Below are 24,479 nucleotides of genomic sequence, written 5' to 3'. Positions count from 1 at the left end.
AACTCTTTTGACAAATGCATTTTTCTCCTAGTAACACAGAACTTTCTGAATCAGCGCGCTCAAACAGGCACCCAATTTTCCTGATGTTTTCAGAGACCAAGAATTCAATTCAGTTGTATTTATTTTTGGCAATTATTTTTTACATCGTTTAGAGCTATTTTCAAAAAATTTCTTTCAACTTTTTTCAGATTAATTTTTAACGTCAACGGTGGAAGGTCATTAACGATAGTTATTAAATATTTGGAGAAATTTTGAACCACGAATCAGACTTACTTTAAAAAACCTATCAATAATATCCAGTCAGCTTACATCATCGGTGGTAATGAGCCTAACCGGAAAATCAGCATGAGGAAATTTAAAGTTAAGTATTAAATGCAAGCCCAATAGAGTTTCATATTCAGAGCTGATTGAGAGGAATCGTACGACAATGTCAATACGTGTTTCAAAAAATTTGCATATTGTATTAGCCTGTTAGTTTTTTGATGACAGGAAAACCAAGATTTTATTGACCAATGTTGTATTTCAATCTGGAAAAAATGGGACTCTTCCATTAAACAATCAACTTTCAAAGTTAGAGTTTTGTCAGGACAAAAATCTTGATCCGACTACAGCAACTTGAGTTTCAAAAAATCGCCATTAAAAAGCCTATGAGACCAGATAAATTCTGAAAATCATGGTAAGACGCACCAAAAGAAGAAAGCAAATTCATTTGAAGTGGTTCTGTTCACGAAAATGGGACAATAAACACAGATGAAAATGGGTTTTATTTATTTTCAAAAAATTTAACATAAAAAATACAATAGCTCAGAATATTCAACTGTTTTCAGATTTTTTCACAATCTTTTCACAATAAATTTGGAATAGATTCTTGATAAATCTTTAAGGGAAATATCGAATTTGTTGTTACCATTTGAATATTCAATGTTAAACTCATTGCCGCGGGCATAGTCCGGTTTAAATACTTTTGCTAGTTCAATCGGATTTCTCTCTGATTTCTTAATTTTTATCTCGCAACTTTGGAATGTACTTCTTCTCAAAAGATCCTGCAAAGAAAGATAATGAAATGAAAAAACAAGAATATCTTACATCTCTCATTTGTATCGCGGCCTGTGATGAAAATTCGTCCATGTCAATATCGAAGAATTTGAAATGAAAGAAATGAGTAATCATTGTACTGGAAATATTAGTAGCATAACCACATCTAAACACTTCTGCATTTCTCCATTGCTCCAAACGGGATATTCGTTCGAATTGGTCAATTGATTTAATTAATGACAATTGCTTTGAGCTCTTTAACATCAAAACATGGAAGAATCGCTAGGACATCATCAAATAAGAAGCCAAAAAGTTGTATCATCTTCACGTGAATACATTTTTCTAATTTTAAAAACTCAACGAAAGTTGTAACAGTGTCGCGTATATTGTTCGTATAGTCCATAATTCTAACATACTGTGCATGCTTCGATACTATTTTCAAATCATTGACCGCACTTTCCACGAAGTTTTCTTCATCAGTTTCATTTTTCTCTTCATTGTAATTGACATTTGAACTATCTTTTGCTGAATCAGTATAGTTGATTTTAATTCCGTCCAGATCCATACAGATATCATGATTATTTAGCCGGAATTCTACATATTTGACACGAATCGTTCCAAACGTATCAACGGCAGTTCTCAAATTGCGACACACTCTACTCGCTCTTAGTCTGTAATAAATAAATATCATTTTTATAGTGAAAAATATCTATATTAGTAAGATATAACATTGAAAACATTTGTGTCGATAAATAATTTTTTCAAAGTTACGTGGTCAAAAATCATATCGACGTAAGACTAACAGATTAACTAACAGAGAAAATACAGTAATTAAAAAAAAAGAAATAAAAGTTTGAGCAAAAAGACAATAACTCACAGATCATCGGGCTGCATCTTTTCCAAAACTAGTTGAGAGACATCCAGAGGCATATTGAGAAAAGTTGGCGATACCACATTTCTCTGATGTGTCTTTGAACCAATATCGACCATTTTGGAAATTTCCTGAAAACCTAAATATTTAGTCATGTTGGAAGATTGGAACATGGGATTGGGAAAATATGAAAACTCAAGTTAACAAGGAAAAGTACTAAAAATGGAACAAAATAATAATTCTGGGAACTTAAAAAAATTGAGTGAAAAAGTGAAAACTATGACAAACGGTTTGGACCGGCTTGGGCTCTACATTCATTTATTGGTAGAATATGAACGATGTACACTGAATTAATACAGCATCATAGATGTTTAAAGCGAGTTAGAGGTTTAGAAAATGAAAGACACAATCATTTGCAAAAATAATAGAATAGTGTCTTCCTTTCTGAGGAAGATGAGTCAGAACACAATTTTTGATTCCGTTATCAGTTCTTAATTAGTTCTTATCACTCACATCCCCTATCAATCTATTCTAATAGTGAGGAATTATCTATAGAACATCCTGTGATGGTCAAGAAACAATAAGCAATGGCGTTATCTAACTGATAGAGAGACTTTTATTTTGATTGAAAAATGATAGTGAGAGATAATTGTATATTTTTGTCCAATTTTTGTTAATTTTTTTGAGTTTTCAAGTGAGGAAAAATAAAATTCATTTTTATTAATTTTCTCAATCATTTTTACATTATTAAAAGTTATTTGCAAACAGTTTCCTTCACTGTGTGGTTTTCATAGAAGTTGAAGTATTCTTCTTTTTAAAGGGCATAGTTCTCAATTTTCTGTAATATTTCTTGAATAATTGGCACTTTGTTGAAATTTGAAACTACTCGAGTTTTAATTGGGGTAGAAATATATTTGATAGATATAAGTAAAAAGTAATAAAATAATCTCCAACGTTCAAAAATCATCAGAAAATACAATGTCTATTTCGTAACATTGCATACTTTTTGCAAAGGATTGCGTCTTTCTTTCTCTAAATCTCTACTATAAAAGAACTACCAACGTTCTCATCTTCTGCTATTCACATCTTTGATTCCGTGGTAATTCAGTGTCCATTGTATTTTTCCTATTCTACCATTAAATGAATGTAGAGCCCCAGCCGATCCAAACCGTTTGTTATAGTTTTCACTTTTTCACTTTAATTTTTTCATATTCCCAGAATTTGTTTTCATCCCATTGTTAATACTTTCCTCGTTAGCTTGAACGTTCTCATTTTCCCAATCCCATTTTCCAATCTTCAAACCTGCCTGACCAAATATTTAGTTTTTCAGGAAGTCTCCAAAATGATCGAAATTGGTTCAAAGACACATCAAAATTATGGGAAATCGCCAACTTTTCTCAATATGCCTCTAGATGTCGCTCAACTTGTTTTGGAAAAGTTGGAGCTCGAGGATCTGTGAGTTATTATCTTTTTTTCTTGAAACAATGAGTGTGGTCAATGAGGAAATTGTGTCAAAATGTAGTATTCCTGCTCAAACTTTTATTTGGTGCACAAGAAAACCGGAAAAATATGCATTGAAATTCCCCTTCTTTTCGTCGAGGAAGAACCCTAACAATTTAAACTCACAAAATTAGGAGTAACCGGGGACTAAAACTCCTAGGCAACAACGATTTTCAATACTTTTTGTATTGTATTTTTGAAGTAGAGTGTGTCGCAGTTTGAGAACTGCCGTTGATACATTTGCAACGATTCGTATTAACGATGTAGACTTCCAGCTGGATGACCATGATATCAATATGTATTTGGACAGAATTAGAATCAACTATACTGATTCAGCAAATGGTCATTCAAATGTCAATTACAATGAACAGAAAAAGGAAACTGATGAAGAAAACTTTATGGACAGTGCGGTCAAGGATTTGAAGATAGTATTGAAGCACGCAAGTCGAGCTAGAATTATGAACTGTACAAAAAATATACGCGACACTGTTACAACTTTCGTTGAGTTTTTTAAATCAGAAAAATGTATTCACGTAAAGAGAATAGAACTTGATAAGTTCTCATTGGATGAAGTGCTTACGATTCTTCCATTATTTGATTCTAAAGAGCTTAAAGCGATTGATTTGAAATCGATTGCAATTGACCAATTCGAACGAATATCCTGCTTGGAGCAATGGAAAAATGCAGAAATATGCACAATTCGCTATAGTATTTTCGGTGCAAAGATTGCTCATTTCTTTCATTTCAAAAGCTTCTATATTTACACATTGGACAAATTTAAAGCAATACAAACCGCGATACAAATTCGAGACGTAAAATAACCTTATTTTTCATTTCATTATCTTTTTTTGCAGGATCTTTTGAGAAGAAGTACATTTCAATGGTGCGTGATACGTTTTTTAAGACCAAACGCAAATCCGATTGAAATTGCTAAAGTCTTCAAACCGGACTATGCCGGCGGTAAGGACTTTAAGATTGAATATTCAAATGGCACCGACAAATTCGATATTTCTCTTGAATGGGAGTGGCTTGTAAAGTATTTTGAATTGAATGTGAAAAGATTGTAAAACATCCCTTTCACTTTGATTTTACGCAAAAAACCTGAAAACATTTGTTTGTTCTGAGCTATTGTATTTTTTAATATTTTTGTTTGAAAATGAATGAAACCCAGGAGCAGATTTACGAACTCGAGCCGTGGATTCCATTTTGGAAAAAAAAAGAAAAATTCACAGGTACTAACACTTTTCAGAGATCATTGTGGAGTGTTCATACAGATTTAAATATAAAAATGACAATAGAAAATAACAAAATTAGTTAGCATCGTCCAATTGTTAACCACCCATGTACTCTATCAAAAACTCCAAAACGTATTTCGAAATTGGAATTGTCGTTTGAATAATGAAGGGTAAATGTATCGCCACCAGCACAGTCCGGTTGAAATATCCTGGCGAATTCGACAGGCTTCCAATTTAATTTTGAAATAACAATTGTGCAGTTCTGGAACATACATCTTTGCAGCAGATCCTGAATTTTTTTTGGTTATAGAACTTATTATCAAAATTATTACTTGTAACTTACATCTCGAACTTTAATCACATTTTGTATTGGGAAAGGTTCAGTTCTAAAACTAAACTCCTCAAAATGAAAGAAATGTTCGATATGTGAACAGTCAAGCCAGGTATCAGAACTGAACTTTTTCGCCTTTTTCCATTGATCCAAACAAGCTATTCTCTCAAATCCGTCACCTAGAGAAGTGCTCCTCAATTTAATACTTCTCAATGTCTGACTATTTAATAACGGAAGGATTAATAAAACAGCGTCGCATTTGTAGAATTGGAGCAGCTCTATAGTTTCCACGTGGATATTATTCTCTTCTTCCCTCAAGATGTCCACTAGAGAACTGACAAAGTGTTCCCTATATATATCTTTGCTCCAAACTTCTAAATATAATGCATACTTCAGAAATAACTTCAAGTCGTTGAAAAATGCATTCATGCAGTCTACACCTTCTACGGCTTTTTGTTTCCTATTGAAACAATTCGATGAGTCATCGTCATAATAGTAGTTGGTTTCAATTCTGTCGACACATATCGAAACGTGGTTACTCCGCAATTGAACTGTGAGATGGGTGGAGTGAGTTTCGATTTTATCAACAGCGGTCCGTAAACTTCGACAAACTTTTCGGCACGTCAACCTGGAACGAATTATTATATTTCTAATTTTTGATTTTCATTTTTCCATTTTTACTTGCTCAACTGAAAAATATTGAAAACCTTCTCTTGCTAGATTTTTGTTAGGTATGTACAGTGCCGGCCATAATTCTATCCAATTTGTGATTTTTGAAAAATTTACAAATTTTTCAAACGAGCGCAACTTAAAAACTGGGCATGCTATCGAAAAACATTTAACTAATAAAGTATTGCCCATAATTACGTCTACTTGTATTCAATTGTTTAAGTTGTTTACCAGTGTCATGACAAGAAATACAGCGGCCGACATCTCGTGAGCCCGTTTTTGACAACTTTTACTGATTTGTCCGCATCTCGAAAACTAATTTTTTTTCTGGAAATGTTTTTGAAGTAAAATAATTTTCATGCTACTTGCCATCATTTGTGCCTAGTCACTTTGGTTTGAAAAATTCCGCAAACAAGTTATGGAAGTGCAAACTAGTCTCTCACTTGGCACTGCTCATGCTCTACAACCAAAAATCAGATTACTTACTTCGAATATATTTTTTTCAAGCATTTTTTAATAATTACACATGTAAAATCACAATCAAGCTATATTTAAACACGATATCAAAATTCAGGGGAAACAATTCTTCACTTGCGAGAAATTCCCTAGGTGTGGTCGTACACTATTCAAGTTTGATCTCTCATAACTTTTTTGCTGAATTTTTCAGAACAACGTGACTAGACACAAATGATGGTAAGTAGTATGAAGATTATTTTACTTCAAAAAAATTTCCAGGAAAAAAATTAGTTTTCGAGATACGGGCGAATCTGTAAAAGTTGTCAAAAACGGTCTCACGAGATGTCGGCCGCTGTATTTCTTGTCATGACACTGGTAAACAATTTAAACAATTGAATACAAATAGACGTAATTATGGGCAATATTTCCTCAGTTGAACTTTTTTTGATAGCATGCCCAGTTTTAAAGTTGTGCTAGTTTGAAAAATTTGTAAATTTATCAAAAATCGAAAATTGGATAGAATTATGGCCGGCACTGTAGATAGTATCTATTTGTACGTTAGTGTTAAAAACTCACATATCCAAAAGATGCAACTTCTCCAAAACTTGATTCGCAATTTCTATAGGCAAATTGAGCAGAGTTGGCTGTTTAGCAGACATGTTTGGGAGTTTATCTGAAAGTTTAGAAATGAGAAAGATATGATTAAAGTGTGATGAAACTGAAAAAAATGGAAGTAGAGTAAGCTTAATATTTATAATTTAATTCAAAATTTTCAAAATGAAATTACTATTGGACACTGAATCAAAGACGTGAAAAGCAAAGAATGAAAACGTTGTTTGTTTATTTATAGTAGAGATTTAGAGAAAGAAAGACGCAACCTTTTGCGAAAAATATGCAATGTTACGAAATAGGCATTTTATTTTTTATTGATTTTTGAACGTTTTTTTAAAGAAAGAAAGACGAAATTAATGGTAGTGAGAGAGAATTGTATTATTTTTTCAATTTTTGGTAATTTTTTGCGTTTTCAAGTGAGGAAAAATAAAATTCAGTTTTATTAATTTTCGCAATCATTTTTACATTATTAAAAGCTATTTGCAAATAGTTTCCTTTACTGTGTGGTTTTCATAGAAGTTGAAGTATTCATTTTTTTAAAGGGCATAGTTCTCAATTGTCTGTAATATTTCTTAAATAATTGGTTTTTTTTAAACCTGAAGCTACTCGAGTTTTAATTGAGGTGGAAATATATTCAATAGATATAAGTAAAAAGGAAGAAAATAATCTGAAACGCTAAAAAATCATCAAAAAGTACAATGTCTATTTCGTAACATTTCATATTTCTCAAAGGATTGCGTCTTTCTTTCTCTACATCTCTACTATAAAAGAACTACCAGCGTTCTCATCTTCTGCTATTCACATTTTTGATTCTATGGTAATTCAGAGTGTATTAGTAATTCAGTGTTATTTCATTTTGAAACAATTTGAATCAATACTTCAATTCTCATTTTTAAACTTTCAGATAAACTTCGAAATATGCCTGCTAAACAGCCAACTCTGCTCGATTGGCCTATAGAAGTTGAGAATCACGTTCTGGAAAAGCTTGAAATTGAGGAATTGTAGGTATTTAACAATAACGTACAGACTAAATACTATCTACATAAGTACCTAACGAGTGAAGGTTTTAATGTTAAAGGTGGGGTACCGAAATTTGAGACTATGCGTTTTAGACCCAAAATGGTCCAAAACTACCGAATTTCGTAATGAGACGTTCTGAAAATTTTTCAAAAAAAAGTTATGGCCTCTCAAAGTTTTGGAAAATTTCAGCTAAAATCTCAAATTTTGGCAACTTATCGGTGTCGCAGTGATTGGAACTTAATTTTTATTTGATTATCATCTTTTAATGCATGTTTTGGCATTTTATTACGTGTTGTTTCATTGATTGAGATGTTTTTTTGGCCAATGGGGACGCAAATATGATACAATTTTCCGTCCCCATTGGCCCAAAAAGCGTCTCAATCAATGACAATAAAATAAAAATTAAGTTCCAATCACTGCGACACCGATAAGTTGCCAAAATGTGAGATTTTAGCTGAAAATAGGCCGTTTTTTCCAAAACTTTGAGAGGCCATAACTTTTTTTTGAAAAATTTTCAGAACGTCTCATTACGAAATTCGGTAGTTTTTGACCATTTTGGGTCTAAAAACGCAAAGTCTCAAATTTCGGTACCCCACCTTTCAATTGATGGTGTTATTGAAGAGTCCTCCAAAGCATTAATCTGCTTCAGAACTGGTTCAATTAGAAAAATGGAGAAAATGAAAAAGAAAAATTAGAACTATTCCGTTCCAGAATGGCCTGCCGAAAAGTTTGTCAAAGTTTACGGACCGCTGTTAATAAACGCGGTGCTAACTTCAACAAACTCTCAGTTGGGTTGTGGAGGGACCGCATTGTGATAGATCTTGACGGATCACAAATCACCTACTCTAAATCATCTCTTGGTGAATCATATGTATATTGCGACTTTCCGCGATGGGAAAATAAATTTTTAAGAGAAGAAAACTATTTGAACATAGCTTTTAATGACTTGAAAATACTTCTGATGCATGCATCTAGTCTAATGATTATAGTCACTTCGAACGACCAAGCTAGAGAACACACTGTCAGATCTCTTGTAGACGTCTTGCAAGAGGAAGGGAATATCCACATGGAAACTATACGTCTGCATCGTGACTTATCAATTGACGATATGTTATTAATCCTTCCATTATTCAATAGTCAAACATTGAGAAGTATTGAATTTGGAGGAATGTTTCCAGATCCCGAATTTGAGAGCATAACTCATTTGGATCAATAGAAAAAAGCAAAGTACCTCCAATTTCGGGATACCTGGTCTAAATGTCCACATATCGAATATTTGTTGCATTTTGAAGTGTTTAGTTTTAGGACTGAAGGTTTCCCAATACAAAATGTGATTAAAATTCGAGATGTAAGTTAAAATAACTTTGATAATAAGTTTTACAACCAAAAACATTTTCAGGATCTGCTGCAAAGATGTACATTCCAGGAGGGCACAATTTACGTTCTAAAAGAAAATTTCAAGCCTGTCGAATTTGCAAGAGTATTTCAACCGGACTATGCTGGTGGCGATGAGTTCACCCTGGAGTATTCAAACGACAATTCCAAATTTGGAATAAATTTTGGAGATTCTTCCTTTCGTGAAGGCATTTGGAAGTTTGAAATCAAAAGATGCAGACTAATTTTGTTATGTATTATTTTCTAATGTCATTTTAATATTTCCCTGTGTATGAAACATCCGCAATGATTTCTGGAAATTGTTATAACTGTAAATTTTTCATCGTTTTCCGGAAATTCAGTCTAAGATGGACTCCGGGTATATTGAATAACGAAATGCCGAAAATGAGAACATTTTTATCGGATTCCTGCATATTCTGTGTAAGGAGACTTTCAAAAAAATCAGAACTCCATAATCCGTTGTCTTCCTTATTCTTCTCAATTACATATCCCATCTTTAAGAAATATGGCTTGCTGTCAATTTGAATTCATTTCAAACAAGATAAAATCTTCCAGAAAAGTAAATAATCAAAAGGAGTTTATTTTGGAAAAAAATATAAAGTATTTACAGGTACAACACTTTCCAGAGGAGATCATTGTGGAATTTTCATACACAAGGAAATATAAAAATGACAGTAGAAAATAATACGAAACACAATTACCGTATTTCCTCTATTAGTATTGCATTCGACTACTTAACTTTGAAACGCTATATCTCGGTTAGTTTTGAAGATATCAATATATTATAAACTACAAGTTGATAGAAAAAGAACTAATAAATATTTTGTTAATTGACAATATTTGACTAGGACAAACGATAACTGAGATATAAGCTGTCAAAGTTAAACAATTGGGTGCAATACTAATAGAGGAAATACGGTAGTTAGCATCTTTCGATTTCAAACTCCCACATGAGTTCATGATATTCTCCGCAATTTATTTTAAATTTGGAATTCCCGTTTGAATACTCTATGGTAAATTTGTCATCACCAGCATAGTCCTGTTGAAATATTCTTGCAAATTCGACAGGTTTAAAATTTGATTTTAGAACCGAAATTGTGCACTCCTGGAACGTACATCTTTGCAACAGATCCTGAAATTTTGTTTGGTTATAGAACCATAATTGATTATCAAAGGTATAACTTATAGCTTACATCTCGAATTTTAATCACATTTTGTATTGGAAAATCTTGAGTTTCAAATCTAAACTCCTCAAAATGCAAGAAATGTTCGATAGGTGGACATTTAGACCAGGTATCCCAAAAAGTGAAGTACTTCGCGTTTTTCCATTGATCCAGGCGAAATATTCTCTCAAATTTGCGAGATGTTCTGTTATGTATTCCTCCTAATTCAATACTTCTCAATGTTTGACTATTGAATAACGGTATGATTAATAAAACATTGTCGATTGAGACCGTATGCAGACTTATAGATTCTATGTGGAGATTCCCTTTAGTTTGTTTGGTTGTTTGACTTGGAACTTCCTCTTTCAATACGTCTACTAGAAATCTGACAAAGTATTCTCTATATTTGACTTCTTTCCAAACGGTTTGAATAGATAGATGAGATACATGCTTCAAAAGAATCTTCAAATCATTGAAAAATATGTTCAAATAGTTTGCTCCTCTTATAAAATTCATTTTCCGTTGCCGAGTTCTGGAGCATCATACATCTGTTCCATCACGAGATGATTTAGAGTATTTGACTGTAATACCGTCGAGACATATCGAAACGTATTGATTATTTTTATTCAAGATAACTTCAAGATCGGTGAAGTTAGCTCCGAGTCTATCAACAGCGGTCCGTAAACTTCGACAAACTTTTCGGCAGGTCATCCTGGAACGAATTAATTTTAATTTTTGATTCTCATGAAGTAGCTAAATGCTTTGGAGGAATCTTCTCTAACACCATCAATTGGCATATACAGGGTGGCCCATAATTATGCGGACCGTAAGTCGTGCTCATAAAATCTGATTGGAACATTCAAAAATATTATAACAACACATATTTTATTCCAAATTTTCTAAGGAACAAAATATGTTGTCAAACTTTCAAATTTTCCACTTGTGAAATTTTACAGGCCTGCTGACATTCCTAAAAAATTTTGACGTTGGCAATCAACTCATAGGTGTTTTCCTTTTTATTGTCATTTCTAGGTTCTATTGCAAATATCATCACTCTCGCAATTATATTTGGATTGACTTTTTTCTGAGAATCCGTTTTGCAATAAAATTCATAAATGTTTTCATCTGACATTGGTGTGGTCATTGATTGAAGGGAGACAAATCAAGAACATCAGAAAGCTGACGTTCCACTTGGCACAACAGTTATGTAAAAAGTAAATGTTTTGGTAAATAGCCATATGATTTTACTAATATTTTTCTTTCCTTGTGTGAAAAATTATGTGCTTATCTCATTTTATGGCTGAGATATACCAAAAACTGTCACTAGCTATTGAACTCTTTGTAAAACCGACTTTAGTCACTGTCAAACAATCACCCAACAGGAGCTGGAATTTCATGGAACCGATTTCATATACTTTAACATTTACTAAAATATATTTTTCGCTTCCAAAATGTATACATTACTGACTCAAAAATCGTTGCGTGCCAAAGAGTCGTCAGTGTGGGAGATGATGCTAGTTTGACGACTCTGCCTAGATTGCGTAGTTTAAAAAATCACATTTTTTTAAAGTTAACTAATAGGAACATATGTCAGTTATCAATGAACAAATAAAACAAAAATTTAAAATTTGTCAGGCGAGAAAAAAAACATATTTTTGTGAGAGCAACTCGGTCCGCATAATTATGGGCCACCCTGTAGAAGACCAAAAAAAAATTCCCTCGTTTGGTAACTATGTAGATAATACTTAGTTTGTAAGTTAGTCTTAAATACTCACAATTCCTCGATTTCAAGCTTCTCCAGAACTTCATTCGCAACTGTTATAGGCAGATCGAGAAGAGTTAGCCGTTTAGCAGGCATGTTTGGAAGTTTCTCTGAAAGTTTAGAAATGAGAATCGAAGTAGTGTAAAGTTAATATTTATTATTGATTCAAATTGTTTTAAAATGAAATTACTATTGGACACTGAATTACCATAGAATCAAAGATGTTAAAAACGAAAGATAAAAACGTTCTTTAGTTAGAGGTTTAGAGAAAGAAAGACGCAATCATTCGACAAAATTATGAAATGTTACGAAATGAGCATTGCTATTTTATCAAACAGCTTCAGCCGCTCTTCCTGAAAAGTAAACAATCAAACAGGGTCTGCCATGCATTTTTCGTCATAAAAAACTGATAGTGAGTGGAGAATTAGACAAAAATAGAGAGGGCAGTGATTTCGAAACTCACTAGTTTGTTGACTGTTTAAGTATAACCACTGATAACTTTTCTACAGATATTGTTTGAATTTTGCATGGTTCTGCACGTGGTGTCAGGCTGTCCCAGAAAATGCGCTGTGACGTCCCGAAAAGTCAAAATATTTTGTTTTCCTGTGCAGTGGAGCGATGAGACAACATAACACCACAAGACTTGAGCCGTAAAACTAAGAACCCCTTCATTCGATACATCTTTCAATTTACAGTGTATCTGTTTTTGTGTTTCATAAAAACATTCAAGAATGACTTCTAAGCCGAGAACTCTGCTCGATTTGCCTGTAGAAGTTGCGAATCAAGTTCTGGAAAAACTGGAACCCGTGGAAATTTGAGTTTTTTTTTACAAATGTAAACTGACGCTACTGAAAATATACAAAAGCTTTTGCTCACTAAAAAAAGTTTAATTGTTTTTGATAACGATTTTCATTTAGTTGACTTTAAATTAAAACTATCCCATTTCAGACTAACCTGCCGAAAAGTGTGTCGAAGTTTACGGAGTGCAATTGATAAAAACATTCATTTCAACAAAATCTCAATTGAATTGTGGAGTAACAGCGTTTCGTTTTATTTCGACAAAATTGAAATCACCTACCGTAATGCATTTAATAGTGGATCATATATGGAGTACAATGGGCAACGAAAAACCATAGAAGGTGTAAACTATATGGAAGCAGCTTTCACCGACTTGAAGATACTTCTGAAGAATGCATTGGATTTAACAATTTACGGCAGAGTAAAGGAAAGGCTCACTGTCAGCTTTCTTGCAGATATCCTGAAGGAGAATGTAAATATCCACGTGAAAACTTTAACTCTGTAATTTCATTTTGGGAAGTTTTTGAAATTGGCCAACTTGAGAAGATCACTCATTTGGACCAATGGAAGAACGCGAAGAAATTCAAACTTTGGGATTCTTGGTTTAATTGTGAATATATCGAATATCTCTTTCATTTTGAAGATTTTGCTATTGAAACTGATGAATTTCCAATACAAAGTGCGATTAAAGTTAGAGATGTAAGTTATAACTGTGATAATAAGTTTTATAGCCCAGAAAAGATTTTCAGGATCTCTTGCAAAGATGTACGTTCCAGATATGCACAATTTTTGTTCTAAAACTCAACTTGAAGCCTGTTGAACTTGCAAGAGTATTTCAACCGGATTATACTGGTGGCGATGAGTTCACCCTGGAGTATTCAAACGGGAATTCTGAATTTGAAATAAATTTTGGAGATTGTCCCTTTGAGGGTCACCTTTGGGAGTTTGAAATCAAAAGATGCTGACTAATTGTGTTTCGTATAAAGTTTATTTTTCTGTTCTCACTTTTATATTTCCCTGTGTATGAAACTTCCGCAATGATTTCTGGAAAATGTTGTACCTGTAAATTTTTCACCTTTCTCCGGGAATTCGGTCAAAGATGGTTCCCAGCGTATATTGAATAACGAAATGCCAAAAATGAGCAAATTTTTATCGGATTTATGCACATTCTGTGTAAGGAGAGATTTTCCAAAAAAAATCAGAATTTAATAATGCGTTGTCTTTCTTATTCTTCTCAATTACATCATCTTTAAGATTTTTCATCTTTAAGAAATATGAAGAATTTAAGATATATTAAGGAATATTTTACCAAACAGCTCTTATGCATTTTTTGTGATAAAAAACTGATAGTAAGTGTATAATTAGAGAAAAATAGAGAGGGCAGTGATTTCGAAACTCACTAGTTTGTTTTTTGTATAATTTTCTTGTTCAATTGAACAAATTAAATCGATTTTTTTTACATTTCATGTTTTTACATGTTTCTGAACAAGTGTTTTTATTGAAAGATTGATACATGTTTCAATTTATAGTGTATATTTTTTGAGTTTCAGGTAATCTTCCAAAAATGACTTCTAAGCCGCTAACGCTGCTCAATTTACCTATATCAATTGCAAACCAAGTATTGATATAATTGGGACCAGTGGAAATGTGAGTTTTCTGGAAAACTGAATTGGAGTTGACAATACTTTCTGATCATTAAAAATGTACTTGATTGATTAATTTATTCAACTTAACTAATGCAATTAGCAACAGTACAATTGAATTTTGAAAGTTAAATAAAACGGTAAAACCATTAAATCACAACTAACCCGTTCCAGACTAACCTGCCGAAAAGTATGTAGAAATTTACGGAGTGCAATTGATAAACTCGGAACTCACTTCAACAAAATCTCAATTAAATTTTTCATAGACTCCGTTTTGTTAAATTTCGACGGAATTAAAATCACCTACTTTTATGAATTTATTGGTGGATCATATGTTTGGATCAATGAGCAACAGAAAACCATAGAAGTAGTAAACTACATGGAAGCAGCTTTTACGGACTTGAAGATACTTCTGAAGCATGTATCGCAATTAGACATTTACCGCCAACAAAAGTATAGGCATAACACTGTCAGCTCTCTTGTAGATGTTTTGAAGGAGAATGTGAATATCCACGTTGAAACTATAACTCTGAATGATTTTTCATTCGATGATGTTCTATTAATCCTCCCGTTATTCAATTGTGAAACATTGAAAAAAATCTCATTGTCGAAAATTTTTGAAATTGACCAACTTGAGAAGATTACTTATTTGGACCAATGGAAGAACGCGAAGAAATTCAGTGCTTGGAATACCTTTTTTGAATGTTCACCTATCGAATTTTTCTTTCATTTTGAGGAGTTTACTATTAATACTGATGATTTTCCAATACAAAGTAATAACTTTGATAATAAGTTTTACAATTAAAATAATTTTCAGGATCTGCTGCAAAGATGTACGTTTAAAAAGTGCACAGTTTCGGTTGAAAAATTTAATGTGAAGCCTGTCGAAATTGCAAGAACATTCCAATCGGATTATACTAGTGGTGATGCGTTTAAACTGGAGTATTCAAACGGAAAATTCAAATTTGAAATCAACTTTGGAGATTGTCCCGAAGAAAGGCGCGCTTGGAAGTTTGAAATCAAAAGATGCTAACTAATTTTGTTATGTATTATTTTCTATTGTCATTTTAATATTATTTACCTCTGTATGAAACATTCGCAATGATTTCTGGAAAATGTTTTACTTGTAAATTTTTTATCTTTTTCCGGAAATTCGGTTTAAGATGAACTCCAGCGTATATTGAATAACGAAATGCCGAAAATGAGAACATTTTTATCGGATTTATGCACATTCTGTGTAAGGAAAGATTTTCCAAAAACAAATCAGAATTTAATAATGTGTTTGCTACCTTATTCTTCTCAGTTACATATACCATCTTTAAGAAATATTGGTTGCTGTCAATTTGAATTCATTTCAAACAAGATAAAATCTTCCAAAAAAGTAAATAATCTGACAGGGTCTTCTGATATGCATTTTTCGTCATAAAAAACTAATAGTAAGTGAAGAACTAGAAAAAAATAGAGAGGGAAAGAAGGAAGTGATTTCGAAACTCACCAGTTGGCCTTATCAATTTTCTTGTTCAACTGATTTTTTGAATAAATTGAAATAATTTTTTTCACATTCCATGTTCTTTACATGCTTCTAGACGAGTTTTTGAATTGAACAAATTGAGTCGTAAAACTAATAATCTCTTTATTTGATACATGTTTCAATGTACCTTTTATTTTTTGTGTTTCAGGTGTTCTCCCCAAAATGACTTCTAAGCCGCTAACGCTGCTCAACTTACCTATATCAATTGCCAATCAAGTTTTGGAGAAATTGGGACCAGTGGAAATGTGAGTTCTTGTAAAAGTTTTGAGTATAGAACAACTTAACAAAAATCTACAACACTCTCTGTTCATTAGAAAATCGTTTTCAAATTAAAACTAGCCCGTTTTAGACTAACCTGCCGAAAAGTGTGTCGAAATTTACGGACCGCCATTGATAAACTCGGAACTCACTTCAACAAAATCTCAATTGAATTGTGGAGTAACAGCGTTTTGTTAGATTTTGACGGAATTAAAATCACCCACTCTGCTCGATTCAATGGTGGATCATATGTTCTGTTCAATGGGCGACGGAAAACCATAGAAGGTGTAAACTATATGGAAGTAGCTTTCAAGGACTTGAAAATACTTCTGAAGCATACATCTAAGTTATACATCTTGAAGAGAGGAAGATATAGAGGAAACATTGTCAACTTTCTTGTAGACGTTTTGAAGGAGAATGCACATATCCACGTAGAAACTTTAACTCTGGATAATTTTTCCGTTGATGATGTTTTATTAATCCTCCCGTTATTCGAAAGTCGAACATTCGAAGAAATCACATTGCGAGAAACGTTTGCACTTGACCAATTTGAGCGGATAACTCATCTGGATCAATGGAAAAACGCGAAAAGATTCAATTTCTGGATTTCCCCATTTGATTGTCCACCTATCGAATATTTCTTTCATTTTGAGGATTTTACTATTAATATTTATAACATTTCAATGCAAAGTGTGATTAAAGTTCGAGATGTAAGTTATAATAGCTTTGATAATAAGCTGTATAGCCCAGAAAAAATTTTCAGGATCTGCTGCAAAGATGTACGTTCCAGAAATGCATATTTTTTGTTCTAAATTTAAATTTGGATCCTGTTGAACTTGCAAGAGTATTTCAACCGGACTATGCTGGTGGCGATGAGTTCAAACTGGATTATTCAAACGGGAAATCTAAATTTGAAATAAATTTTGGAGATTGTTCCTTTCGTGATGGCATTTGGAAGTTTGAAATCAAAAAATGCTGACTAATTATATATGTTTTGTATTTCAGTTTCTTTTTTATTTTTGATCGAACCATGTCATTTTAAGAATCATATGAAACTTTTGCAGTATATAACATCATTTTGCAGAGTTATTTATTGAACGATTGAGCCGACTTTTTATAAAAATCCAATTAAAGAATTACTTTATAAAGTCGAAAATATTTTTCCATAAATTCAAAAATGTAATGGATAACTTAAAAATCGCCAGGAGCCAATTTTATTTGATTCGTCATACCCCTTCCACTCGCAAAGCATTGGAATTTTAACAAAAACAGCTTCAGCCGCTCTTATGCATTTTATGTAATAAAAAACTGATAGTGAGTGGAGAATTAAAGAAAAATGGTGAGGGTAGTGATTTCGACTTTTTCTGTTCGTCGTGATAACTGATCAACTTTCTTGTTCCATTGACTTTTTATTATATTATTTTAATGTTGCATGTTTCTAGTCGAATTGTTGTATTGAATGACTTTATCTCACGTGGTGTCAGGTTGTCCCTTCGCTCCACTGGCGGGAGAATACTTTTTGAATTTTTGTGACATCACCGCGCATTTCGCATTATTGGTTTTCAATACAATAAAAAACGAATAAAGTCAATAAACACTGAAATTTAAATGAAAAAATATAAAAAAACTTAATTGGAAGCCAATTCGCTGTGACGTCACAAACATTAAAAAGGTATTCTTTCGCCATTTTGTACGCAGTGGAGCGATGGGACAACTTGACACTACGTGTTTGAGCACTAAAACAAATAACTTTCTTTGTGAAACATTCTTCAATTCACTGTGTATCTTTTCTTGTGTTTCAGAAAAACTGTCAAAAATGTCTGTTAAACAACTAACTTTGCTTGATTTGCCCATAAAAATTGCGAATGAAATTCTGGAAAAACTAGAACCCGTGGAATTGTAAGTTCTTGTCAAAATCGATATTATTAAACAACTTTTCGAAAAATATAAACACTTTCAGTTCATTAAAAAATGTACTAACTTGTTTTATAAACCAATCAATGGCTGAAAAAATCTTGAGCAAAAAGTGGTGTCAAATTACCCTTAAAATTAAATATATCCCGTTTCAGACTAATCTCCCGGAAAGTATGTCGAAGTTTACGGAGTGCAATTGATGAAAACGTTCATTTCAACAAAATCTCAATTGAATTGTGCAACTGCTACGTTTCGATATATTTCGACGAAATTGAAATCATCTACTCTGTAACAATGAATGGTAGATCATATATGCAAAGCAATAGGCAAAACAAAACCATAGAAGGTGTAAACTGTATGGAAGCAGCTTTCAAGGACCTGAAGATACTTCTGAAACATACATCTAAGTTATACATTTCCAGCAAAACAAGAGATAGAGAAAACATTGTCAGCTTACTTGTAGATATCCTGAAGGAAGATGTGAATATCCACGTGGAAACTATAGCCCTGACTTTTATCCCATTAGATAAGGTTTTAACAATCCTTCCGTTACTAAATGCTAAAACGCTACGAGAGATTTCATTGTGGGAATCTTTCGAAATTGACCAATTCAAGAAAATAACTAGTTTGGATCAATGGAAGAACGCGAAAAAATTCAGTTTTCAACTTTTCCCGTTTAATTGTGAATACATTGTACATCTCTTTCATTTTGAAGAGTTTAGTATTAAAACTGATAAATTTCCAATGCAAAGTGTGATTAAAGTTCGAGATGTAAGTTATAACTTTGATAATAAGCTTTATAATTAAATTAATTTTCAGGATCTGCTGCAAAGATGTACGTTTAAAAAATGCACAGTTTCGGTTGAAAAATTTAGTGTGAAGCCTGTCGAAATTGCAAGAACATTCCAACCGGATTATACTGGTGGTGATGCGTTTAAACTGGATTATTCAAACGGAAAATCCAAATTTGAAATAAACTTTGGAGATTGTCCCAAAGAAAGGCGCGCTTGGAAGTTTGAAATCAAAAAATGCTAACGATTTGTGTTTCGTATTATTTTCTATTGTCATTTTTATATTTCCTTATGTATAAAGCATCGATTTCTGGAAAATATTGTACCAATCAAGCTGAAATAGAAATTAATTGAATTTCAGCACTTTTCGTGTAAAGAGCAACAGTTACGATGAACCAATTGTCAATGAAAATCTAAATTTCATTAATGCTCCTGAATTTCCAATACAAAGTGCGATTAAAGTTCGAGATGTAAGTTATAACTGTGATAATATGTTTTATACCCCAGAAATAATTTTCAGGATCTGTTGCAAAGAAGTACGTTCCAGAAATGCACATTTTTAATTCTAATACAAAACTTGAAGCCTGTTGAACTTGCAAGAGCATTTCAACCGGATTATACTAGTGGCGATGAGTTTAAACTGGATTATTCGAATGGCAAATCCAAATTTGAAATAAATTTCAAAGATTGTCCCTTTGGAAGTCACGCTTGGAAGTTTGAAATCAAACGATGCTGACTATGTCTTGTTGTATATTATTTTCTGTTGCCATTTTTATATTTCCCTGTGTATGAAACTTCCGCAATGATTTCTGGAAAATGTTGTACCTGTAAATTTTTCACCTTTTTCTGAAAACTAAGTCAAGCAGTTTGGAAGTCGATGTAGCATTGCTGAAAGTGTTGGGAATTGGTAATGTGCTGAAAATCTACTATTTGACAAGCTGAGAGGATTTCTTCAACTCACATCTCAAATTCTAATAGCATTTCTCATTGAAAACACGCTAACATCGAAATCAGTTTCTTCCAGAAAAGTAAACAATCAAAAAGGGTCTGATAGGAATTGTACACATTAAAAAACTGATAGTAAGTGGAGAATTAGAGAAAATAGAGAGTGCAGTGATTTCATTACTTCTACGTGTCCTCAAGTTGTTCCATCGCTTGAATTTTTGTGGCGCCTTTTGCATAGATTTCTGTGAATTTATTTATAATTTTTCAAATAAATTTCTCATGTTAATTTATAAAATTCTGAAAATTTCGAAGTTCTAAAAATTTCGCAAGTTAAGTGGAGCTTTAACTAAAAACCAATGCGATGTGACCTCTTAAAAATTTCGAAATGTATTTTCCCGCAATTTTTGTGTGCAGTTACAGTCTCATCTTTAAATACTTGAGTTGTGGAAAAACAAGAATGACTTCTAAGCCGCTAACTCTGCTCGATTTGCCTATTTCAATTGCAAATCAAGTTCTGGAAAAACTGGAACCCGTGGAAATGTGAGTTCTTCGAAAATCTATATTGTTACACAATTTAACATATGTATATATAAACACTCTCCGTTCATTTGAAAATATATAACGTTCATGTAAATCTTAAAGGTGGAGTACGGTCGAAAATTTTTTTGCTTTAAATCACAGAAAATGGACTCTAATAACCGAATATAACTGTAAAAAAATTTTAAAAAATTTTCTATATTTTTTATGTTTTTTTCAATTTTGAGAAAAGTAAAGAAACGGCTGACGAAATTTGAATTACCGCGCAGATGAGTGACGTCATTTTTGATATTTTCGCGTTTTCTGGCTAAATTCGTCGATTTTTCTCAATTTTTTCTTCTATATTTGAATTGAAAAATTGTTTATGTAACCACTTTTCCGTAAAAAAAACTTGAAAACCTTAAGGAAATCGCCAGAAATGTCAAAATTGGCCTAAAATCCGCAATTTAATATTTATTATTAATTTTTTTCAAAATAACTATTTTAAATAATTGACAAAAAATGTTTCAAATCAAATATTGAAGAAAAAATCGAGAAAAATCGACGAATTTAGCCAGAAAACGCGAAAATATCAAAAATGACGTCACTCATTTAATTCAAATTTCGTCAGCCGTTTCTTTGATTTTCTCAAAATTGAAAAAATCAAAACAAATTTGGAAATTTTTTTAAAAATTTTTTACAGTTATATTAGGTTATTAGGGTCCATTTTCTGTCATTTAAAGCAAAAAAAATTTCGACTCTACTCCACCTTTAAAATTAAATATAGCCCGTTTCAGACTAGCCTGCCGAAAAGTGTGTCGAAGTTTACGGAGTGCAATTGATAAAAGCGTTCATTTCAACAAAATCTCAATTGAATTAGAGAATCACGACGTCTTGATAGATTTCGACGGAATTGAAATCACCTACCGTGATGCACCTGATGGTGAATCATATGTTATATACAATGGGCAATCGAAAACCATAAAAGGTGTACACTATAGGAATGCAGCTTTCAATGACTTGAAGATACTTCTGAAGAATGTATCGAAATTATACATTTTGCGCAAAGAAAGGTACAGGCACAACACTGTCAACTTTCTTGTAAACGTTCTGAAAGAGGAAGTGAATATCCACGTGGACACTATCACGCTGAATCATTTTTCATTTGATGATGTCTTATTAATCCTCCCGTTATTCAATTGTAAAACATTGAAAAAAATCTCGTTGCGGAGAATTTTGGAAATTGGTCGATTCGAGCTGATAACTTATCTGGATCAATGGAAGAACTCGAAGATATTCAGCTTTCGGGATTCCTCGCTGAATTGTGAATATATCGAATATCTTTTTCATTTTGAGGAGTTTTGTATCAATACTCATGATATTCCAATGCAAAGTGTGATTAAAATTCGAGATGTGAGCTGTTATTGACTATGAGTTTTTTAGTTTTTTGAGTTATATAGCTAAAAAATTTTCAGGATCTGCTGCAAAGAAGTACGTTCCAGAAATGCACATTTCTGATTCAAAAATTAAATTTTAAGCCTGTTGAACTTGCAAGAGTATTTCAACCGGACTATGCTGGTGGTGATGAGTTTAAGCTGGATTATTCGAACGACAAATCCAATTTTGCAATACATTATGAATATTATTCGTTTGACGATGACGATGAATGGGAGTTTGTAATTCAACGAGCATCATAAACGTTTTCGTAGTATTTTTTGTAGTATATCCATCGCTTTGGTCAGTATCAATGAAATGTTTTCTGTTTTTTCAAATGGTTTTTTTTTTTTTTTTTTTTTTTTTTGGTTTTTATTCTCAGCAAAAACATTTTGAATTCACACAACGCGTCAAAACTAAGAAGCTTATAGTAAGTGGAGAATTAGAGAAAAAGAGCAATGACAGTGAGCACAACATTTATAGTCATTCCAGTGATAACTGGACAATTTTCTTGTTCGATTGATTTTTTTTTTAAACAAATTGGAATTGTTCACGATTTATACTTAACTTTTTTATTATATCATAGATTTTAGTCGATTGACAATTTGTATTGCATAAAAATTTCCAAACTTTCAGATAGTTGAAAAAATGACTTCCAAGCAGCAAACTTTACTGGATTTACCTATATCAATTGCGAATCAAGTTTTGGAAAAATTGGGACCTGTGGAAATGTGAGTTATTTTAAGTTATTTTTTTAGTCTTTATTATTAACAATTAACTATCCTAAACGCAAACGAAAACATACAACATTATATTTTAATTGGAAAAGTTGTACATATATATATATATAAAAGTACTTGTATATTATACCTATATATGTATTGTATATATATTGTTACCCTAAAACTAGTCCGTTCCAGACTAACCTGCCGAAAGGTGTGTAGAAGTTTACGCACCGCTATTGATAAACTCGGAACTCACTTCAACAAAATATCAATTAGATTATGGGATAACAGCGTTTCGGTAGATTTCGACGGAATTGGAATCAACTACTGTAATGAATTCAATGGTGGCTCATGTGTTTGGTTCAAAAAGCAACAGAAAACCATAGAAGGTGTAAACTATATAAAAGCAGCTTTCATTGATTTGAAGATACTTCTGAGGCATACATCACAGTTATACATTTCAAGCAGGGAAAAGTATCGGCATAACACTGTCAGTTATTTTGTAGACGTTCTGAAGGAGGATGTGAATATCCACGTGGAAACTGTGACTCTGAATAAGTTCTCATTCGATGATGTTTTATTAATCCTTCCTTTATTCAATAGTCAAACATTGGAAGAAATCTTGTTGTGGGAAACGGTTGCAGCTGACGAATTCGAGCAGATAACTCATCTGGATCAATGGAAGAACACGAAGAAATTCAATTTTTGGATTTGTTCGTTTGAATGTGAACATATTGAATATCTGTTTCATTTTGAGGAGTTTAGTATCTATACTGATGAATTTCCAATACAAAGTGCGATTAAAGTTCGAGATGTGAGTTGTTATTGAGTTTTCGAGGTAGTTTTTAAGGTAGTTTAAACAATACACATTCTATATTAAAGTGATTGTAAATGTCACTGGGTGGGTAGATAGGTTGTAAATAATACCGCTCTTCTCACTAATAAATTTACGACTGCACATCTTCTCCTCCTATTTTTCTCGCCGCCGACACAGAAACATGGTACATCCAGAAAAATAGGAAACGATGTGTAGAACTCGTAAGCGTAATTGGTAATATTTACAACCTATTTACCCAAAACAACCACTCGGGAGACTTGGCATTTACAACTATTTCCATCGTGAATGTACACTATTTAAAAACGAATGACCTTTAAATGGTGTCGGAAAATTAAAAAGTGTTATAAAACAAAGTCACAACTATGTATGTACATTATATACATTATATACATTATATACAATATATACATTATATACATTATATGCATTATATAAATTATATACATTATATGCATTACATACATTATATACATTATATAAATTATATGCATTATATACATTATATACATTATTTACATTATATAAATTATATGCATTATATACATTATATGCATTACCAGACGCTGACCGCGCCTCCGGCGCATCCAACTGGCTGGAATAAATTTCAAATACCCCTTGGAAATAACATTGATATACATTATATACATTATATGCATTAAATACATTATATACATAACCTATATATATATATATATATATATATAATTGCAGGATCTGCTGACAAGAAGTACATTCCAGGAATGCACAATTTTTATTGTGAAAGCTAATTTGAAACCTGTTGAACTTGCACAAATATTCCAAGCGGATTATTCTGACGGCGATGCATTCAAAATTAATTATTCAAATTACAATTCCAATTTTGCAATACATTGTGAAGATTATTCTTTTGTGGACGATAAATGGAAGTTTGTGATTCAACGAACGTAATAAACGTTTTTGTAATATTCACGGTTTTTGTAAAACATTAAACCTCTGAAACTTCAAAAATTGGTTTCCTATATAATGTGTAATAAAGTATATTATTCATATTTTAAACA

The 24,479-nt window shown here is 32.3% G+C and overlaps 6 protein-coding genes and 5 pseudogenes across 12 annotated transcripts; 8 read left to right on the top strand and 3 right to left on the bottom strand.

Annotated features, from left to right (window-relative positions):
* Window positions 1-833: 833 nt before the first annotated feature.
* fbxa-49 lies at window positions 834-2,025 on the bottom strand (annotated as a pseudogene). Its single transcript has 3 exons — window positions 1,913-2,025; window positions 1,087-1,706; window positions 834-1,043 (listed from the first exon to the last, which is right to left on the bottom strand). Coding segments are annotated over exons 1-3 (943 nt in total).
* Window positions 2,026-3,248: 1,223 nt separating this feature from the next.
* On the top strand, window positions 3,249-4,473 carry fbxa-50 (DUF38 domain-containing protein; the record flags this gene model as incomplete). Of its 2 annotated transcripts, NM_001083185.1 has the most annotated exons (3): window positions 3,249-3,361; window positions 3,609-4,218; window positions 4,261-4,473. In NM_001083185.1, the coding sequence occupies 3 exons, from the start codon at window positions 3,249-3,251 to the stop codon at window positions 4,471-4,473; spliced, it is 936 nt and encodes a 311-aa protein (NP_001076654.1). The 2 variants fall into 2 exon arrangements, 1 of the variants encoding a protein (NP_001076654.1); NR_003439.1 differs by having other exon boundaries at window positions 3,682-4,473.
* Window positions 4,474-4,631: 158 nt separating this feature from the next.
* On the bottom strand, window positions 4,632-6,776 carry fbxa-37 (F-box domain-containing protein). The gene is made up of 3 exons (NM_064969.3): window positions 6,674-6,776; window positions 4,985-5,600; window positions 4,632-4,930 (listed from the first exon to the last, which is right to left on the bottom strand). The coding sequence occupies exons 1-3, from the start codon at window positions 6,754-6,756 to the stop codon at window positions 4,721-4,723; spliced, it is 909 nt and encodes a 302-aa protein (NP_497370.1). The 5' UTR covers window positions 6,757-6,776; the 3' UTR covers window positions 4,632-4,720.
* An 851-nt stretch (window positions 6,777-7,627) lies between these two features.
* Window positions 7,628-9,371, top strand: fbxa-34 (annotated as a pseudogene). Its single transcript has 3 exons — window positions 7,628-7,710; window positions 8,441-9,077; window positions 9,129-9,371. Coding segments are annotated over exons 1-3 (963 nt in total).
* Window positions 9,372-10,046: 675 nt separating this feature from the next.
* On the bottom strand, window positions 10,047-12,145 carry fbxa-33 (annotated as a pseudogene). Its single transcript has 3 exons — window positions 12,063-12,145; window positions 10,318-10,999; window positions 10,047-10,256 (listed from the first exon to the last, which is right to left on the bottom strand). Coding segments are annotated over exons 1-3 (975 nt in total).
* A 635-nt stretch (window positions 12,146-12,780) lies between these two features.
* ZC47.8 lies at window positions 12,781-13,812 on the top strand (annotated as a pseudogene). Its single transcript has 3 exons — window positions 12,781-12,855; window positions 12,998-13,546; window positions 13,597-13,812. Coding segments are annotated over exons 1-3 (840 nt in total).
* Window positions 13,813-14,411: 599 nt separating this feature from the next.
* On the top strand, window positions 14,412-15,523 carry ZC47.11 (annotated as a pseudogene). The gene is made up of 2 exons: window positions 14,412-14,494; window positions 14,665-15,523. Coding segments are annotated over exons 1-2 (942 nt in total).
* Window positions 15,524-16,158: 635 nt separating this feature from the next.
* Window positions 16,159-17,347, top strand: fbxa-30 (F-box domain-containing protein). Its single transcript, NM_064966.2, has 3 exons — window positions 16,159-16,266; window positions 16,371-16,989; window positions 17,043-17,347. The coding sequence occupies exons 1-3, from the start codon at window positions 16,184-16,186 to the stop codon at window positions 17,256-17,258; spliced, it is 918 nt and encodes a 305-aa protein (NP_497367.1). The 5' UTR covers window positions 16,159-16,183; the 3' UTR covers window positions 17,259-17,347.
* A 724-nt stretch (window positions 17,348-18,071) lies between these two features.
* On the top strand, window positions 18,072-19,298 carry fbxa-29 (F-box domain-containing protein). Its single transcript, NM_001027805.3, has 3 exons — window positions 18,072-18,178; window positions 18,349-18,964; window positions 19,013-19,298. Exons 1-3 carry the CDS (start codon window positions 18,096-18,098, stop codon window positions 19,226-19,228), a joined length of 915 nt encoding a protein of 304 aa, NP_001022976.1. The 5' UTR covers window positions 18,072-18,095; the 3' UTR covers window positions 19,229-19,298.
* A 1,045-nt stretch (window positions 19,299-20,343) lies between these two features.
* On the top strand, window positions 20,344-22,204 carry fbxa-31 (F-box domain-containing protein). Its single transcript, NM_064963.7, has 3 exons — window positions 20,344-20,469; window positions 21,243-21,858; window positions 21,921-22,204. The coding sequence occupies exons 1-3, from the start codon at window positions 20,387-20,389 to the stop codon at window positions 22,140-22,142; spliced, it is 921 nt and encodes a 306-aa protein (NP_497364.1). The 5' UTR covers window positions 20,344-20,386; the 3' UTR covers window positions 22,143-22,204.
* Window positions 22,205-22,515: 311 nt separating this feature from the next.
* On the top strand, window positions 22,516-24,386 carry fbxa-32 (F-box domain-containing protein). The gene is made up of 3 exons (NM_064962.3): window positions 22,516-22,610; window positions 22,800-23,418; window positions 24,154-24,386. Exons 1-3 carry the CDS (start codon window positions 22,528-22,530, stop codon window positions 24,367-24,369), a joined length of 918 nt encoding a protein of 305 aa, NP_497363.1. The 5' UTR covers window positions 22,516-22,527; the 3' UTR covers window positions 24,370-24,386.
* Window positions 24,387-24,479: the final 93 nt, after the last annotated feature.

The sequence above is a fragment of the Caenorhabditis elegans genome, chromosome III (assembly GCF_000002985.6).
Source record: "Caenorhabditis elegans chromosome III".
NCBI classification, from domain to species: domain Eukaryota; kingdom Metazoa; phylum Nematoda; class Chromadorea; order Rhabditida; family Rhabditidae; genus Caenorhabditis; species Caenorhabditis elegans.
This window is presented reverse-complemented; position numbering and strand designations above follow the sequence as displayed.

Coding starts and splice junctions, on each gene's coding strand:
- fbxa-30 (NM_064966.2), top strand. CDS start 16,184: ATGACTTCTAAGCCGCTAACGCTGCTCAACTTACCTATATCAATTGCC. Junction 16,267..16,370: donor AAATTGGGACCAGTGGAAAT/GTGAGTTCTTGT, acceptor AGCCCGTTTTAG/ACTAACCTGCCGAAAAGTGT. Junction 16,990..17,042: donor GTGTGATTAAAGTTCGAGAT/GTAAGTTATAAT, acceptor AAAAATTTTCAG/GATCTGCTGCAAAGATGTAC.
- fbxa-37 (NM_064969.3), bottom strand. CDS start 6,756: ATGTCTGCTAAACAGCCAACTCTGCTCAATTTGCCTATAGAAATTGCG. Junction 5,601..6,673: donor AAGTTGCATCTTTTGGATAT/GTGAGTTTTTAA, acceptor AATTCGTTCCAG/GTTGACGTGCCGAAAAGTTT. Junction 4,931..4,984: donor ATGTGATTAAAGTTCGAGAT/GTAAGTTACAAG, acceptor AAAAAAATTCAG/GATCTGCTGCAAAGATGTAT.
- fbxa-32 (NM_064962.3), top strand. CDS start 22,528: ATGACTTCCAAGCAGCAAACTTTACTGGATTTACCTATATCAATTGCG. Junction 22,611..22,799: donor AAATTGGGACCTGTGGAAAT/GTGAGTTATTTT, acceptor AGTCCGTTCCAG/ACTAACCTGCCGAAAGGTGT. Junction 23,419..24,153: donor GTGCGATTAAAGTTCGAGAT/GTGAGTTGTTAT, acceptor ATATAATTGCAG/GATCTGCTGACAAGAAGTAC.
- fbxa-29 (NM_001027805.3), top strand. CDS start 18,096: ATGTCTGTTAAACAACTAACTTTGCTTGATTTGCCCATAAAAATTGCG. Junction 18,179..18,348: donor AAACTAGAACCCGTGGAATT/GTAAGTTCTTGT, acceptor ATCCCGTTTCAG/ACTAATCTCCCGGAAAGTAT. Junction 18,965..19,012: donor GTGTGATTAAAGTTCGAGAT/GTAAGTTATAAC, acceptor ATTAATTTTCAG/GATCTGCTGCAAAGATGTAC.
- fbxa-31 (NM_064963.7), top strand. CDS start 20,387: ATGACTTCTAAGCCGCTAACTCTGCTCGATTTGCCTATTTCAATTGCA. Junction 20,470..21,242: donor AAACTGGAACCCGTGGAAAT/GTGAGTTCTTCG, acceptor AGCCCGTTTCAG/ACTAGCCTGCCGAAAAGTGT. Junction 21,859..21,920: donor GTGTGATTAAAATTCGAGAT/GTGAGCTGTTAT, acceptor AAAAATTTTCAG/GATCTGCTGCAAAGAAGTAC.